At 39.8% G+C, this 16,053-nt stretch overlaps 2 protein-coding genes across 8 annotated transcripts in view; one reads left to right on the top strand and one right to left on the bottom strand.

Annotated features, from left to right (window-relative positions):
• The window catches only part of LOC122876839 (E3 ubiquitin-protein ligase DTX1-like), a 50,528-nt gene extending 34,610 nt beyond the window's left edge, over window positions 1–15,918 (bottom strand). For 2 of the 5 annotated variants that reach the window (XM_044197628.1, XM_044197631.1), the window contains exons 1-2: window positions 9,393–15,918; window positions 8,288–8,919 (exon numbers count right to left, since the gene is read on the bottom strand). In XM_044197628.1, coding sequence (XP_044053563.1) covers window positions 8,288–8,546 — 259 coding nt within the window. In that variant the 5' untranslated portion in view covers window positions 8,547–8,919; window positions 9,393–15,918. Of the gene's footprint in view, window positions 1–3,216; window positions 3,478–8,287; window positions 8,920–9,392 lie in introns of those variants that run through there. The other 3 variants (XM_044197630.1, XM_044197629.1, XM_044197632.1) reach the window with 3 other exon arrangements.
• The window catches only part of syn1 (synapsin I), a 42,739-nt gene continuing 30,296 nt past the window's right edge, over window positions 3,611–16,053 (top strand). For 2 of the 3 annotated variants that reach the window (XM_044197625.1, XM_044197627.1), the window contains exons 1-3: window positions 3,611–3,834; window positions 4,099–4,212; window positions 4,367–4,418. The gene's annotated coding sequence lies outside the window, so the exon portion shown is untranslated. The remainder of the gene's footprint in view (window positions 3,835–4,098; window positions 4,213–4,366; window positions 4,419–16,053) is intronic. The other variant, XM_044197626.1, reaches the window with a different exon arrangement.

Raw genomic sequence — 16,053 nt, 5'->3', positions numbered from 1 at the left:
GGTGTTGATAAGATTTTCTGCTGATCAACTAATCCTTTCAGCACTAACTGATATGTTAGGCGACTACTACAAGAGTCTACAGCCACAGTAGCGGCTGCACTTATGCGGTGCATTAAGCTAAAGGTTAACGTTAGCTAACATATTCACAATGCAAATGCTAACATGCTGATGTGCAGACCATAATCTTAACATAACATGTTCACCACCTTAGTGTTAACAAAGTACAGCAGATGCAGAAAGGAAAGTCTTGCAGGTATTTAGTCATAAACCAAAGTATTGGGTGAATTCAAATTTTGTCCTGATGATGGTGCTAGATAAAAAGTCAGGGTGATCACTAAAAATAACTGCGCATTAGTAAGGATAAGTAAAAGTTTCCTCTAATGTCAGCATGCTTCAAGCTGGAAATTTCCTTCCCTATTTCATTTAGTATGTGTTTTGTGTGTATAATATGTTCATCCTAAATTGCCCTATGTGGAATAAAGTTGTACAGTAGACAGAGAGTATAGTCTGTAAAAAACCCTATGTAATGAAAGGATATTTAACAGAATTTGACTTGGTTGTTGACACAGAGGGTTTGATTCACGGGCTCATAGCAGAGATGTGACTCCTGCCTGTGTGTTCAGACTTTAGGAAGATCTTTTTTGGCCATTACAGTGGCTTACACCGGAACAAAGACGACTGTCTTACCACTAAGATGCTTTTGAGAGACCCATCCTAGTTTCGGCTTTAGCGATTTGTCATGCTGCCACTGCGCCAAAGTGGAGCTAAGAGTGCATTTTTTTGTAAAACAAGTGACATTGCTGGGACCAAAACAAAAAGTCCCACACTGTGTTTCTGTGTTCACCGAGACTGATCAAGGGAGCCCTAAGCTTGGCTCACTGCAACCGCTGGCAGCTCGAGTTGCGTCAGTGCAGCTGCAGTCTCAGTCAAACGATGCTTTCTGTAAATGTTAGACCACACACTCCTGTAGATCAAAGACACAACATTTGTTACAGCAAGAACACTCTGTCCCTATTCAGCGCGACAGTGACCTAACATCTGGTTTGTATATTGAAGAGAACGTGTGCTATAAAACTATATAAACTCATATTTTTCAACACAACAGATGGGTCAACATTCACTTTATTGTCACTTACTGTTGACTTGAGTGACATTTTTTGGAATAAAATCATTGTCTTTCCAGTAAACACATTAGCGGGAGAGATGATTCAAGATCCTAGATAGTAAGAGACATTTCAACAAGAGATCTGTCAATAAATGTAACCAGGAGATGGAGGATAGTTTACCCAAACGGTTTAGAGATGATGCCTCATTCCTAGTCCAGCAGCAGCAGGCTGATGAGCTAAGGCAGACGACAGCTTACGATCTGAGTGACCTCCCAGACCGGCCTGATAAGCAAGAGGCACAGAGAGCAGCTTTAAAGCTGCTTCCCTGATAAAAGAGTAAGATATCCACTTTAGAAGTTAAAAGTGGTGACTCGCTGGATTAGAAGTTAACGGGAGATGTGGAGAGACGCCTTCGCTACCGACGCCAGAGGCTGCCCGAAGCTGCACAGCCTGCTCATCACTGTAATGCAATAAGGATGTGGACAGAGCAGAGCAAAGCAACCCTGGGAACAAAGTTGCTCTTAAGAGGGAATAGCAGCCTGACTGATGCTTTCCAAGGATGAAACAGAGTAATTAATAGGTATAGTGCTGAAATGATTATTGGATTAATTCATGCACAGAAAATTGATTCCCAAAAATGTTGATAATCCATTTATCAAGAGAAATGACCAAACATTTGCACTTTCCAGCTTCTAAATGTAATATGAGGATCTGCTACTTTCGTTTGTTTGATATATTGTAAACTGAATATCTTTGGGTTTTGGACTTTTGTTTTGGACAAAACAAGTAATTTGAAGACATCAATTTAAGATTGTTTTCTGACATTTCTTAGACTAAATGTTGAAAATCTGAAAAATAATCGACAGGCTAAAAAAAATATGAAAATAAACTTTTAGTAAATAAGTAAAAGTATACTTTTAAAAATGTGTTATTTTGCCGCTGCTTGCTTTTTAGCTTGTTATATTTTAGTCAAGTACAATGTGCTTCACCACTGTAGAAATGCTAAAATTTGGTTGATTTCCTACATTTTGTGTCGGCATAAACAAAGAATCTTGTGTATTGTTTCTTCTGTTTGCTGCTTGTCAGACCACATTAATGACTTTGGACTCCGGTAGCTTGTGACGTTACATTCTATAAACTAAATATTTTGTCAGATAATTGACCAAAATATGGCCAGATTAATTCTTAATTAAAAAACAGCACCCCTTGAGGCGCTGCATGGGAGACTTCACAGCAACAACAAAAAAAAGCTGTATGTGTGTGAGAGAGCAGAGGAACGTGCACAGCTGAGGGTCTTTTCAGTGTTATTATCCCTCCCTCCATCCTGACTGTCCCTTTCCATCAGGAAAATGCTCCACCTCTCCCTCTGTTCCTCTTCTCTCCTCACTCTCTGTCAGCCCCCCCTCTCCACAGCGCCACTCCAATCCCTTTCCTGTCGACATCCAAGTGGAATTTAGCCAGCTGGTTGGGCCTATAATGGACCCCTGTGTACAGTGACACCTTAGCACTGCCTTGGCTAAGCACCATTTTGATTCTGCTAAAGACCTTCACTGATTAATTACGCTAACTAGAAAAAGCTTCAAGAGAAAAAGAATTCAGTCATTATGTCATCAGGAGGTGACTTGATGGGTAACTGCAGAGTCCTATACAGTACATTAAGTACTTCTTTGGATCTATAAGTTGTATAGTATAATCAACAGTCCTACAATATCTAAGCCACAAAAAAACATAAATAGAGCTACAAACCGCAGTGTGTCAGCCAACATCACATGCTGCTGATGTGTGCACATGTGCTCCACTTGCAGACACAGTCAAATATAAAAGCACACACACACGATTGTAGCACCTAAGCGCCTGGCCCTGTCTCCTTTCTGTTCCTACTTGTGTCTTGACGTTTCTGTTCTAAATTTGTAGTTTAGAGGCTTTGGGCTCTGCTCTTTGCTCATTCTTCTTTCTTCTGACGCGTAGTGAAGTGGGATTTCACAGTCTGATGCATACAGCTCCTGACCTTTAGCACGTACATGGCGGGAATCCTTTTTACCGCTTCCTCATACAGACCACCAAAACAGTTCCCACACACATTTACTACATTAAAGAAACAAAAGCCTACTGAAAAGCGCTGCCTTCTTCGACAATCTGCAGCATAGGATATGCTCTGCAAGTTTACAAGCAGTATCCAGACCACAACCACAGCTTCTGTTGTTTGTCACGGTAACACAAAACAGACGTGAGAACATGACCATCTCTTTCTTTGTCTTGCGGAGTTTTTCATCGTAATTAGTCAGGGAGGACTGTTAGCCGAGGGAAATAGGCCAGAGAGGAGGTTCTCACGCCTGTGGAACCAAAACAAACAACCCACTCCAACACAGCAGCCAACAGCCGCTGATAGGGGTTATCTATGCAGTCACACATGGGCCATCTCACAACAGTGATCACCGAGCAACTGTAATGGCCCTTACAACTCCAGAAACACAAACAAAATAGACTCACACACAGAAAATACACACAACATGCTGTCTCTTTGATTTTAAAGTTTAAAACTAAAATGTTGTTTTGTGTAAAGAAATGTAGACTATAATGATACTGCAGCTATGGTTCATATTTTTTTTCCATTTTTCAAATGAGGCTGAAGCAATTTTGTGACATATTTGTGAAAAAAAAGCTTCTAAGCTTCATCAACAGCACATCAGCAGTCATTTGGAGTCGTGTTTGTGTCCACCTGATGAAGGTAAGTCCAATATTTACTCTCCCTGGCTCTTAAATATCTGCTTGATGCTCAAAAATGTCTGTCTGCTGTTTGGTGCTGGGCAGGTAGCATACAGTCAGTTTTTAGAGCTTTTTTAATGAAAACATCGATCTGTCCAGCAACTTTATACTTCTACTTCACTGTAATTCAGGGGCAAATATTGCACTTTTTACTCCACTAGATTTATTTAATAACTTTAGTTACTTTTCAGATTCAGATTAATAATACAAAATATCATTAATCTAGAGCCAGTGTTTGGTTTGTCCGTTCTGGGCTACTGCAGAAACATGGCGGTACAACATGGCGACCTCCGTGGAAGGGGAACCGCTCCCTCTGTATTTATAAACGGCTCATTCTAAGGTAACGAAAACACAAACGATTATTAACGATTATTATTTTCAGGTGATTATACACTAATGAAATACTTATAAATATTATATTCCATTTCTGCTAATAGCTCCTCCTAAATGTTACACACTGGACCTTTAAATGTCTTCTTTTTTCATGTTTGAAGACGCTATTGAGAAACTGATTGAGTTTCTCGAGTTGCACCAAACTGAAATTCAGTAAGTAATATACTTATGTTCACATTACCATTAAGTCAATGTCATTTTTCTTTTGCTGTGTTGTGTCTTTTGACCTTTTTACTGTGCTTTAATGACTACTTGCTATAAAGTAAATTTCTCTGCAGTAATATGACTATAGCGCCACAACAGTAACCAACAGAACCTGTCCTCATTTTAGAATAATTCAAGTTTTGAATGGTGCTGATGTTACATCTGTGATTTAGCAATCATCACTGATTTAGCTATCTTTCATGAATGCACACTTGCTGGCCTCTCTGCTTTGTGCCAATCATAAGAGAAAATATAGAAGAGGTAGCCTAAATACTTAAAAGCCAGGCAGCAGAAGCAATAGCTGCAGTGTGAAATCAATCAGACAGGCCACAAGTGTTGGTATATGATGGAAATGGCAGATAAGCCCATGTGTTTTGCTATGGGAGTGGGTGTAGTGAAAGGGGATCAGTCCACAGCGGTGTTTAGAGGTTCAAAAACCCCTCTGGGGAGGAGAACGGATCGATCCTATTTGGCCGGGATCCAATCCTCTCCCTGCCTTCAGCCAGATATTCATCCACACTATATATAAGCCTCTAAGCCTTCAGTCATACTGTATATACAAAGCACTGGGGTTCAGGATTTCACCACAGACTGGTGTTCTTCACCAGTAGTTGAATTAGGAACTCTATTGAATGCCAACTAAATATAGATGTGTTTAGGCTACTCTCCACAGAGAGGGGTCCTGCTGCATTGTCTGAGGTGTGTGCATTGTCGTCATGATGCTCTGATTAGAGGGAGCCATGGAGATAAACTATAGCTGCTGTTTCATTAGTCGGAGTAACTCCCACCCACAGGAGCTCCTCCCAAACCCACAGGAGATCAGAGCACCCCCACACAGCCTGCAGAGACAGGACACAAACACCACAGCTGCCACAGCTGGCACAGTGCACCATCACACACACGTCAGCAAACTCACATGTGCAGACACAAGGACATAAACACATACACAGGGGACACAAAGCACACTCAACTATCTTTCCAGCTCTTGCCAAAAAACAGCCTCCGCGACAAAATGGGGTTTCCCCACAGGGACACGCCATAAGCCTGGAACAGAGCAAGTGGCCGCAGGTCACCTGCTGAGCTACAAATATAGCAAACATCCAATGTGAAACAGATCACAATCCACATTAAAACAAACTCACTGAGGCCCTTTGTGCAAACAGCATCTGCAGCAACATCACTACAGCCTTGAAGCTAGGCCTCATGGGAGCTTGGATCGATGGCTGTGGCCTGGCGGAGGTTTGCCCATGTTTGGGGACAGGAACAGAGTGTGCAGAGGAGGAGGAAAGAGGAGGGAGAGGAGGCCACGGGTGTGCGGGATGCTGTCCGTCAGGGCCTGCTGTGACAGGTTTATCCCAGCCGAGGGGGAAGGTAACACACCGAACGGCACAATGAGGACCGATAAACGTCAGGCCTAGCCCCAGCGCCGTGGTAATGGCTGACAAACGGCTCAAGTGGCTCATCTCGTTGCCAGTCAACCCCAGACACATGTGCTGCTCTGCATTATGTTTTATCAGAGGGGAATACACCAACAAGAACAGCAGAAATCCAGCCATGCAGCAACTTATACTACAACCCTCCTGACAGTCATGCAAAAATACTGCTGCTCTCATATTCAGCATTTCAAACATTAAAGAATAACATTTTCACAAAGAACAGAAAAATTATATATCAAGTGCTATATACTATATGCTGTATATAGCCAATACATAAATTGCTCATTCAATATATATATTTCACATGGGGCTCCAGGCCTTTTCATGCCTTCAATAGGCTTCACACCTGCTTTTGATTTCTTTATGTAGCCCTTCTGTTATATATGAATATTATAGGGACCAAAGAATACGTAATACTTGTCTGGTGTCTACATGTTGGTATTTTTCTGATGATGTAGAAACTAAAATGCACTGAAATGTTCCTCTAAATGGGTAAACACAGTGGGTAATAAAGCCTGTTTGCTGTAGGTGCAGCATTAATGTAGCAACAAGTGCGTCATAAGTGATGTCAGAGCAGGATAATGACATGTTATTTTTCCATAAAACATGTCTGTCCATTACTGATTTTTTTAAACATTATTTTAATGTTTATATTTATTTTTAAAGGGGTAAATATACACAGCTTCGCCCAGTACCACATACCACAGAATTTATAGCCTGAGCTGGTTGGTTCTGTATATCTTTTAAAACACACAGGCAGTGTAACAAGAAAGCACATACAACTTCTTACAGTTGGGGGTATTTTTGCAGATTTGAACCATTTAGAGAAACATTTCATTACATTGACAGTGGTTTTTCATTTTTGTTATTAGACTTAGATCAGTTACTCCAAGGACCTTTACGAATTTGAGCTGTATTCTGTTTATTCCGTCTTCTGAATAACACTGCCAACGAAATCCACAAATATGTATTGATGCAAATGTAATTGCAAATGAATGAAAGGTGGCATAATGCAGATCCATGCACAGGGAGGTCACCTTCGGTATGTACCATGTGTATCTCCCTGTACCTCTTGTGATGCTCTGATGTTACATAATGCCTTAAAGTGAGAGTTTTACTCTTCTTGCTTCACCTCATCAATGGAGGCGATGAAACATTGTTTTTTATTGTAGACATGACCTATCTGTAGAGCATCTAATACAGAAGTCACAGTCAGTAGCTTGATTTATAATTGACCATAACAAAGTGATATGTAGCTGAATCAGACGTGAAGAATAATTCAGGCAGCTGAGATTTGGTTGAGGCTGGTTCTAACAGATGTCAAAAACCTCCCCCATAACTTTGCTTCAAACACTGGGACAGCAGGAAGGGGAATCCACACACAGAGACAAACACAGTGTGTGTTGAGCCTTGGTGGAGTACAGCAAAAACATTTGGTCATATTTAAAAAGGTAGCAGTCATCAGAGAGAATTAGTCAACCAAAAAAAGGCTATGCTGGGTGGATTGTACTCTAAAGCAACATGTAGTACTATTATTATTATTATTATTATTATTATTAGAGGTGATGGAGCCCTCAATCTAGATAATGTTGGTCACATGCTCTCTTACAGAACCCACATAAAACATAAAACTAAAGAAAAACTTTTTGATTGACCACTCAGTAGATTAGGAATAGTGGGATATTAATTCAATGTCTAATGTATAACTGGATTTTTCCATATACTTTATATTCTTTCCATCGTGTGAAGTGAAATAAATTGAGGTCATGTGGAAGAAACTAGGAGCACTGTCTCTTATACAGTAATTGTGTAAAATAACTATATATCCACTATTGTGATTGCCATTCTTACAAAGGAATGACAACACATTGGATGAGTACAATAAGCTGAGAAGAGTGGGGAGTGTCGCACTGAACTACAGTAGTCATTTGCCTGATGAATGCACAGCCCCTCGAACATGGTGACCTTTGGCAAGGTCATGGCATTCCAGTAGCTGCATAAAGACACTCCTGAATGAATGAATTATTGCTACACTTTTGTCATGTGGATGCTTTGTGTCCTGTTTGTTGCAACGCCTCTAAGCTCAACCTGTGGCTCATCTACATGAGTCCCAAAACACACGGGGCATTCAGGACTCTCAGGACTTTATTCCCTTGAAAGTTACATAAGATTTGTGTAGCAACCACATCAAGGCTGGCTCTGTTTTAATTTGTGGTGAGGACAACCAAACATAATTAATTTATTCTTGTATTTACAACATTAGAACTACTGGGTAAACATCTGCATAATGTATTGATAACTGTTGTGTTTACATCGACATTATCTTGACACCCCCATCTGTGACATCTGTGTACGTAGACAGGAAACTGCCACGTCTCTTACCTGTGTCCTGTCGAAACTGGTGCATGGACTGCAGGTCGATGACGTAAGGAGAGAGCTGGCCATCCACCTGCCCCAGAACTACAGTTCCCCGGGCATCCCCCTTAAGTACATTCTCAATATGGTGGCAAACTGCTGCACTGTAGGGCCTCCAGCGCCCATGTTCGTTCAGCCACTCCCAGACCACCACCCTGGCCAGGTTCTGAGGGGGGTATCCCAGCCCATTGACAGGCACCAGCAACCCTGATCCTGGACGAGCCATCTCCTTTGTGGTGTCTGCACTTCAGCTACTGGCTATGTACTGGGCTAGAACAGCACTGCAACCCTGTCAGTCAACTGACACAAGGACATTTTCATCAGCGCCAAACAGAAAAAGTTAGAATAAGCGATTAGTATGGTAGTCCTCAATTATCTCATGCTGCTTTCAAGCAAGCAGCTCCGCTGGAGTCATCGTCTACAGGTACTTTGTGACTGCTGGCACTTTGATCAGCCAAAAGCAGCCCCTGTGCGTCCTCTTGTGTCTTGTTGTGTTTGATGTAGCAGACGTTGATGATGATGAGATCTGCAGCTGTAGCAGTCTCAGTCCTCCACAGCCGACCACGGCAGATAAGCGGCAGGTAGACAGGAGATGCTCTCTAAACAAAAGAGGAGAGGAAATACACTGGTAAACAAATGCTGCTTTTCTCAAGAGTTATTTCTCAACAGTAAGGCACTGTTTCAGAAGAGGTGACACAAACCTAACCAGTTCTGTGCTAGAGTCCTATAGTGGCCTGTACCTCTTGGCAATTCTGTTTACTTAAAGTGTAGTGTCACATTTTTTTTTTTTGTATATGAGCCTGTGAGCTGTTGCAGCAGCAACATAATTGTGACTGTCATCAGATTTGTGTAGAGGGGACAGAGCAGTGTGCATAAACAGCCAGATGCTATCATAATCCTAGCAGACAGAATATCACTCAGACATTTTCCACCTAGAAAGCTGTTCAGGTGCAGTGAATGCAGCTGTGTCTGTTGCTTCTATGATTTCTCAATACTATTAATTCTTAAAGCGCATATTGAATGTTTTTCGTGGCATACACAACACGCACGAATTGATTCTGGCGATACAGACCTGTAGGCTGCAGTTGTGCTGCCACACATCTGTCAGGTAGAGGCTGCATTTGACAGGCTCCGGCCGAAAATCAGATTGCAAAAAGACAAAAACGAGGTGCAAATCTCGAAACGCACCTGCCTTTTCACATCTGTGATTTGTAGCCTACGTTTTCTCTTATCCTTCAAACTGAAATCTTCCTTCGAACCCACCTCCCGCAGCTCCAGTTATCCAGTGTTATTGCAGAAAATCAAGACGTCGTTTTAGTCCAGCGAATCTGCTACAGACTACACCAGCTTGTTGGTCCGCTGTGTTAAAGTGAATGCATGCCCCAGCACGGTTTTCAGTGTGTGAGGTGCAGAGCCATTCCGCTGTAGACGCGCAGTTCTGCCTGTAGCGCCAAACATCGTGCATTCACGTAGTAAACACGCATTTCTTGCTGCCCGCAATTACGCACAAATGTCCAGGCGCACCTGTATGGCTAGCCGTTGAAAATCCCCCAAAGCGTCAATTACAACAAAACAAAATTATACAACTTCCGGTGTCTGGTTTCAAAATAAAACCCCTGCTGACACACATATTGACTACATGAAGAGGTGCTGGATATGGTACTAACCTAAACAAAAGAAACAAAAAACACTCTCTTCCCCAAAAATGTATTCAGACATTTTGACCAACATCATCGGATGGGAATATTTTATTTTCACTGAACAAATCTCAGCATCTTACAGAAACATGCAGGGAGACATCTGACATCCTTCTGACTCTGACACTGTAAAAGTAGTAGCAAGCAGCACACAAGGTAACACAGACAGGAATGTACTGTAAACCTCGGCTAGAGAGGGACAACGATTACACTTTCATAAGACCTCGGGGCTCAGGCTGTTGGGGTCCTTTCTTCGATATATAAGCACTGTGATAACTGTGATAGACAGGTTAGAACTGCTTATATTCTGTGGCATGGCATAGATACTTGCAGCCAGTCTTGATGGTCAGCATCCTGTTTGTAAGCCTCTTAGATGCCTCTAAAACTTTCCAAATCCATAAAATAGATGTTGGAGGAGACTCTAAATATCAACTCAAAATTTATATTGGTATCAGATTATGCAGGTTGGATGGAGCAGCGGTGTATCTTCTCTCTAACCAGTAACGGAGTTAGGCAGCATGGAGTCTTATTTGAATTCTTGTTGAACTTCTATATGGATGACTGGACAGTTGAATGCTTGTAATCTTAAAATTGCCCATGATCATTATTTTGTACGCAGATAATTTGGTTAGAGTTCTGGTCTTTAGCACCTTTACAGTGTAAGGTACAGTACTTTTCCCCCGAACTGGACTACTTGCAGATGCTTTTACAGTAAGGAGGGAGGTCAAATGTTTGAATCTAAATTTTATAGATGATTTCATAGATGACTGATATGGATACTGTTGCTTGTGATAACACATTTTGCGGAAATTTCACACACGTTTAATTGATGCCTGTTCAGGACTTGCTGTATATGTAACACAGGTTCATGTAAAATCCTGCTAAATGGGATAACAGTACCATCTGCTGCTAAAATAATGTACCTGCAATGGGTCGAGAAAACAAGGATTTATTTTTTTGGCAATCCTCAGCAGACAGAAGGACTCCCGAGATAATAGCTCTGCCTTCCTGGCCTTCTGGCTGGATTTAGAGAGAGTTTTATATAATAAAGGGCGTTGCTCGTTACGTCCTCCCAAAAACGTAGTGTTCCTGCACTTATATATCCGACACTGTCACAGAAGTTGTTTCAGTTGCAGCTATATCTCTAGACGCCACCTGGGATGGAGTAGCTTCGCTCCAGGTGGGTCTATAATTACACACAAACAGATTTGAATGTTATTAGTCAAATTAGCGTTGACAAATGAAAGAATATTATTTTCTTGTAAGATATGGATTTCTCCATCATCCTTTTCAATTCAATTCAGCATTTCATTTAATCTGCAGGTTTACATGCATCAACGAATTGCACAACTTTGTTCTAGACATGTTTCAGAATTCCACAAAATACAAGCTAATTACATGCAATTGCATAAATTGCACTAATTGCATTTTTTGTTAAACGAATCCTTCATGAACAGAGTGTCATCCAATCCACAACATTTTCTCTCTCTCTTTTATTTATATTGAAATGACACCATGTACCTGTTGTACATGAATCCAGCCATGGAGGGCCTTGGCATTGGTGAAGAAATATTGCTACTTTCTGTTGATCAACACAGCTTTAAAAATAGCTTATAAAAAAAAAATCATTCATATATGAAATGCATATAGACTTCATAACACTAATAATTATGGTGTAGTTAAGTTTACCTGTTTGTAAATATGATCCTCTGTACCGGTCCAAATTTAATGACCAGAGGATTTTAAAGTGATTTAACGCTGATCTCAGTGCAGTATGACTGATTTGAGCTATGTGGAGGCGTAAAGGATAAAGCATATCAGAAATGTAGAGAACAATGGGGAAACATTTATCCACTCAAAGTCCCACCAATGGCATCGATTATCTGGAGAACAGCACCATCATGTGGCCTTATGATGTTAGTAAAACTCGTACAGGAACCATATCTCAGTTAACACAAGCTTGTGTTCAGCTCTGTAGAAGCTAGAATCTAGTTTTCCAGAGCTGCTGGTTATTGCACAGTGTATGGACATGAACTAAATAATATATCCTCAAGAGGTGTTATGAATTAAACCTACTTAAAATAGCCCAAACTAACTGTTAATAATGATTACATTTGCATCTGCAATGAGAAGTTCAGTATAAAATCAAACAGCTGTGTTTCCAATGCTGTATTCCAACAAGCAATCAGTCAAAAATAACGCTACCTAGCAACAAGAAGTGAAGCAGTGTTACCTCTGGAAACTACTGGGTCGAAAAACAAAACAACTGATTCATTTACAAATGGCATTTTTATTTGTGGGCAACAGCACTAGATATGAGGAGTCAAGAGACTGTTTAAGTGGCAATTTGATCAAATAATCTTTTGCCTTCAGCTTTTTTTTAGCCCTAAAATGTATTTTCCCAGTGTTCATAATATGACTTATCTGTTTTATTCAGATATATCAGCAAAGACTGGTACTGAAAGATGTTGGGAGACTAATCAGATAGGCAAGACAACAACTTTGTTAACTGCTTATTCCCTGCTCCCTTAGAAGGCTTTTGATTAGTTGATATAATGTTTAACATTCAAATGATTTGCTTTTCTTGAATGGTCCTGGTAACAGCACTGAGTGGTAGCTAATGACTTTATTATTGGATCATGGGAGCGGTCACTTTTTTAGCTTATAAGTACATAGATACATAAATGGATAGATAAAGGGACAGAGAGAGAAAGAGAAATGTACATATGGAACGGAAGAATTCTGAAGTTATGTGTTGCGTCATTAAGACATCGTTTTCACTGGAGCGTTCGCAAACCTTCATGTCATCTCAAGCAGTTGAGAAAACACAGTTTGCAAGTTTCACTCGACGAGAACTCTGAACCGGGGACACCCACTGACCAAGTGCTCATCATGGAGGGTGTGAGTCTGAAAACATTTGAAATCCATGTTGCCCTGGTAAGTATCCCTAAGACTGTTTTACAGAGTGGAAAGAATATTAAAGAATATTTGTATCAACTGTGGGACAAATTCACAGATCCTTCAGGTAAGTGAGAGAGTAGGCTAATAATACAATGTCAACATATTATGTCACACGCAAGTCTGATCAGCTAGATGTAATTAAAGTATTAAAAGTAACACTTATAGTTTTATTATCACTGATGCCTTAATGTGTAAGCTGCATTTCAGTAATGTAGGAGAGGGAGAGCTTATTTATTTTATAGGCTATAGCTCATTGTTGGGTTGCGTAATCTATAATAATGCAGAATATTTTATGAACTGGAAGTTCTCAAGTAAAAAACAAGTACCTCAAAATTGTACTAGAGTACAGACCGCAGAAAGCAAGGCGAGCTCACAGGGGTTTCAGGTAGGACTGGTATTGCTTGTTATTGGTAGCTATGGCATACAGTATAGGTTGTGGCCTGTTTCTATGGAGCCAGGATAGTGACTTTAAATTGGCATCAAAAATAAAATTTGGCATTGAAAACAAAACCAGAACCGGAAAAGGAAACTTTGGCATTGAAACATTTGTATTGGAAAAAGTTGTATTGGCACTGAAACAAGTTTCACTGAAAAATAAAACACAGGCATAAAATTATTTCATTTTATTTTGATATTTTTTGCATTCTGATGTGTTTTTCAATGACAAATTTCTGATTTTGTCTTTATGACAACACTCTAGTTTATTGTTGACTGGGGTGCTATATGTTATAGAATGGAGCTGGCAATGGTGTGCAATGTGGCCTGGCTCCTCTCTGTGATGACACAGGCCATGTAATGATGTGTTTCACCTGCACTTTATGTGTACAACAGCAACCTGAAGTTTCTGTTAAGGCTCTGAGCGCTACCAAAATGCAGGTTTGCCAATGTCAGGATGGTGGGTCTTATCTAATGTGAGCTGGTCAGAGGGCAGAGGCCAGGAAAGAGTAGAGATATAATGGAATCAGAGTGGTGTGCTGCTGATACCAAGGAACTATGATGGACAATTAATGATAACCCTCATCCCTGAAGTATTTTGTTGTTTTGTTTCTGTTTGCGTCTATTTGTTAATCTAAATTAAGTGAAACCAACGCAAGCTCAGTGCATGGTTGTCGACACAAGCGAGGTGGGCCCTGTATTCTTTATTGTTATTGGAAGGCATTCAGTATAAGGTGTGGCCTGTTTGTAGTTGGTACAGACATCAGGCTGAGTGGGAATTATATCCACTTGACCTAACAACAAATCATTTTACCAGTACTACTTGTGCTGTGACAATAGACACTAATGGAGGACTCAAACTGTTTCTTTTGTGCTGTTGATGTGCTGCTTTCACTGTACAGCCAGTGTAGACACAGTATGAGACGTTAGTATTGTATTTAGTTGTATTGTATTCACTTTTTTATATCTTTATTGTATTTCATATTCTCGTTTCATTTCAGTTTGATGTGTTTTAATATAATTTTAATTCTATGGTATTGTCTTGGATTATATTTCAATGCAATTTGTTGTCTCGACTTAAGTTTGTTGTACTCTCTTGTATATGATAATAGTTCTTTCTTTGTGCTGTCTTTTCTTTTACTATATTTTTTCCACTTTATTTTGTATTATTTAATTTCAGTTGCATTGTATTTCGTTGTATTTTACTCAGTTTCTTTGTATTACAGTTTGTGTTTGATTTGACAGATATACTGTATTGTGTACTTTATTTTAACATTCTTTCTTTTGTTGTATGTAAAGCTTTATTTTATTATAATCCTATGATATACATTATTCTGAAATGGGGTTTTCTGCATAAAGATTACTTTTAATTTTGGTTAAAATTGTACATGGGGGTATTGCTGCTTCTGAGTGCTTCTTCCACCTCTGGCTTATTTACAATAGTTGTTACTTTAGGCTTTAAAAAAATAAATAGACAATTAGCTCATGTGAATACAACCCGAATTGTTTTTTTAAGTATTTTTTTAAAGTAAGAATTAAGTTTATACATGATGAATTAGAATATAAATTACATTGGATATGAAAATAAACTTGCAGCGAAACTTCAAAGAAACCTGCTGCAGATGGTTAATACACAGCGGCGGAAATTTAGAGCTCCTCTCAACACTGGTGGTGTATCTGATAGTGTTATGGGGAGGCAGCGTGTCTGTGTCAGAGGTAAAACTGACATTGTGGTGGCTGCTGCAGCAACACCTAGTGGGATTTTCAATAAACATCAGCAGGGGCAGCATTTTTTTGCAGCAGGGACACAATGTACATGTAGGTGCATGATTTCCAATTTTCAGTGTGTTTGTATCCATGTATTGCTTAACGTGACATTTGTAGAATCATGTTCACAATAAACTACTACTCACATCTTAGGTTTATTTAAAAATCTATTAAGCATACACCAGTCCTTAAATAAGTGGCAAAGTATAAGTTTAGTAAAATATAGGTAGAACTGATGCATGGTTCCCACACCTTCTTAAACATTAAATTCAAGGACTTTTCAAGAATTTTCCAGGCCCAATTTGTTCAAATTCAAGGACCCAACACTGCATAGTTTGCGACACGGATCAAGGTTAATTACTGTTACAACACTGAATTTTTATAACGAGAACTAGCAGGCTTTACAGAAGCTCAGACAACAATTAAAGGAGAGACAGGCTTGAATGTGTGAAAACTTCTCATTTGTGCTGCTTTGATATAGTGATGTTACTTTAAGTTAAAAACATCAAAACTTAAATTTCTATTCTTGCACAAAATATATAAATTCAAGCACTTTCAATTACCCATGTCTATTGATGTCTATTTTCAAAAACTTTCAAGGCCTTGATCCCCCCCTCAAATTCACACACTTTCAAGGATTTCAAGGACCCGTGGGAACCCTGTGATGAAGCAATTGAGAACAGCAGTAAACCTTTATTTTCGCCCAATACTATCCATGAAAACATGGGTATAAACCATGTGTTTGGTTTGTGATTTAATTTATACCAAAATGAATCTTTGTCAGGAATCGTAGTTGTTCAATATACTTCAAAACAAATCCACCTCATGGTGTTTGTTTTTACTAACCCATCCCTCCCACATGCACACACAGTA

Source organism: Siniperca chuatsi, linkage group LG5 (genome assembly GCF_020085105.1).
Source record: "Siniperca chuatsi isolate FFG_IHB_CAS linkage group LG5, ASM2008510v1, whole genome shotgun sequence".
In the NCBI taxonomy this organism is placed as follows: Eukaryota; Metazoa; Chordata; class Actinopteri; order Centrarchiformes; family Sinipercidae; genus Siniperca; species Siniperca chuatsi.
This window is presented reverse-complemented; position numbering and strand designations above follow the sequence as displayed.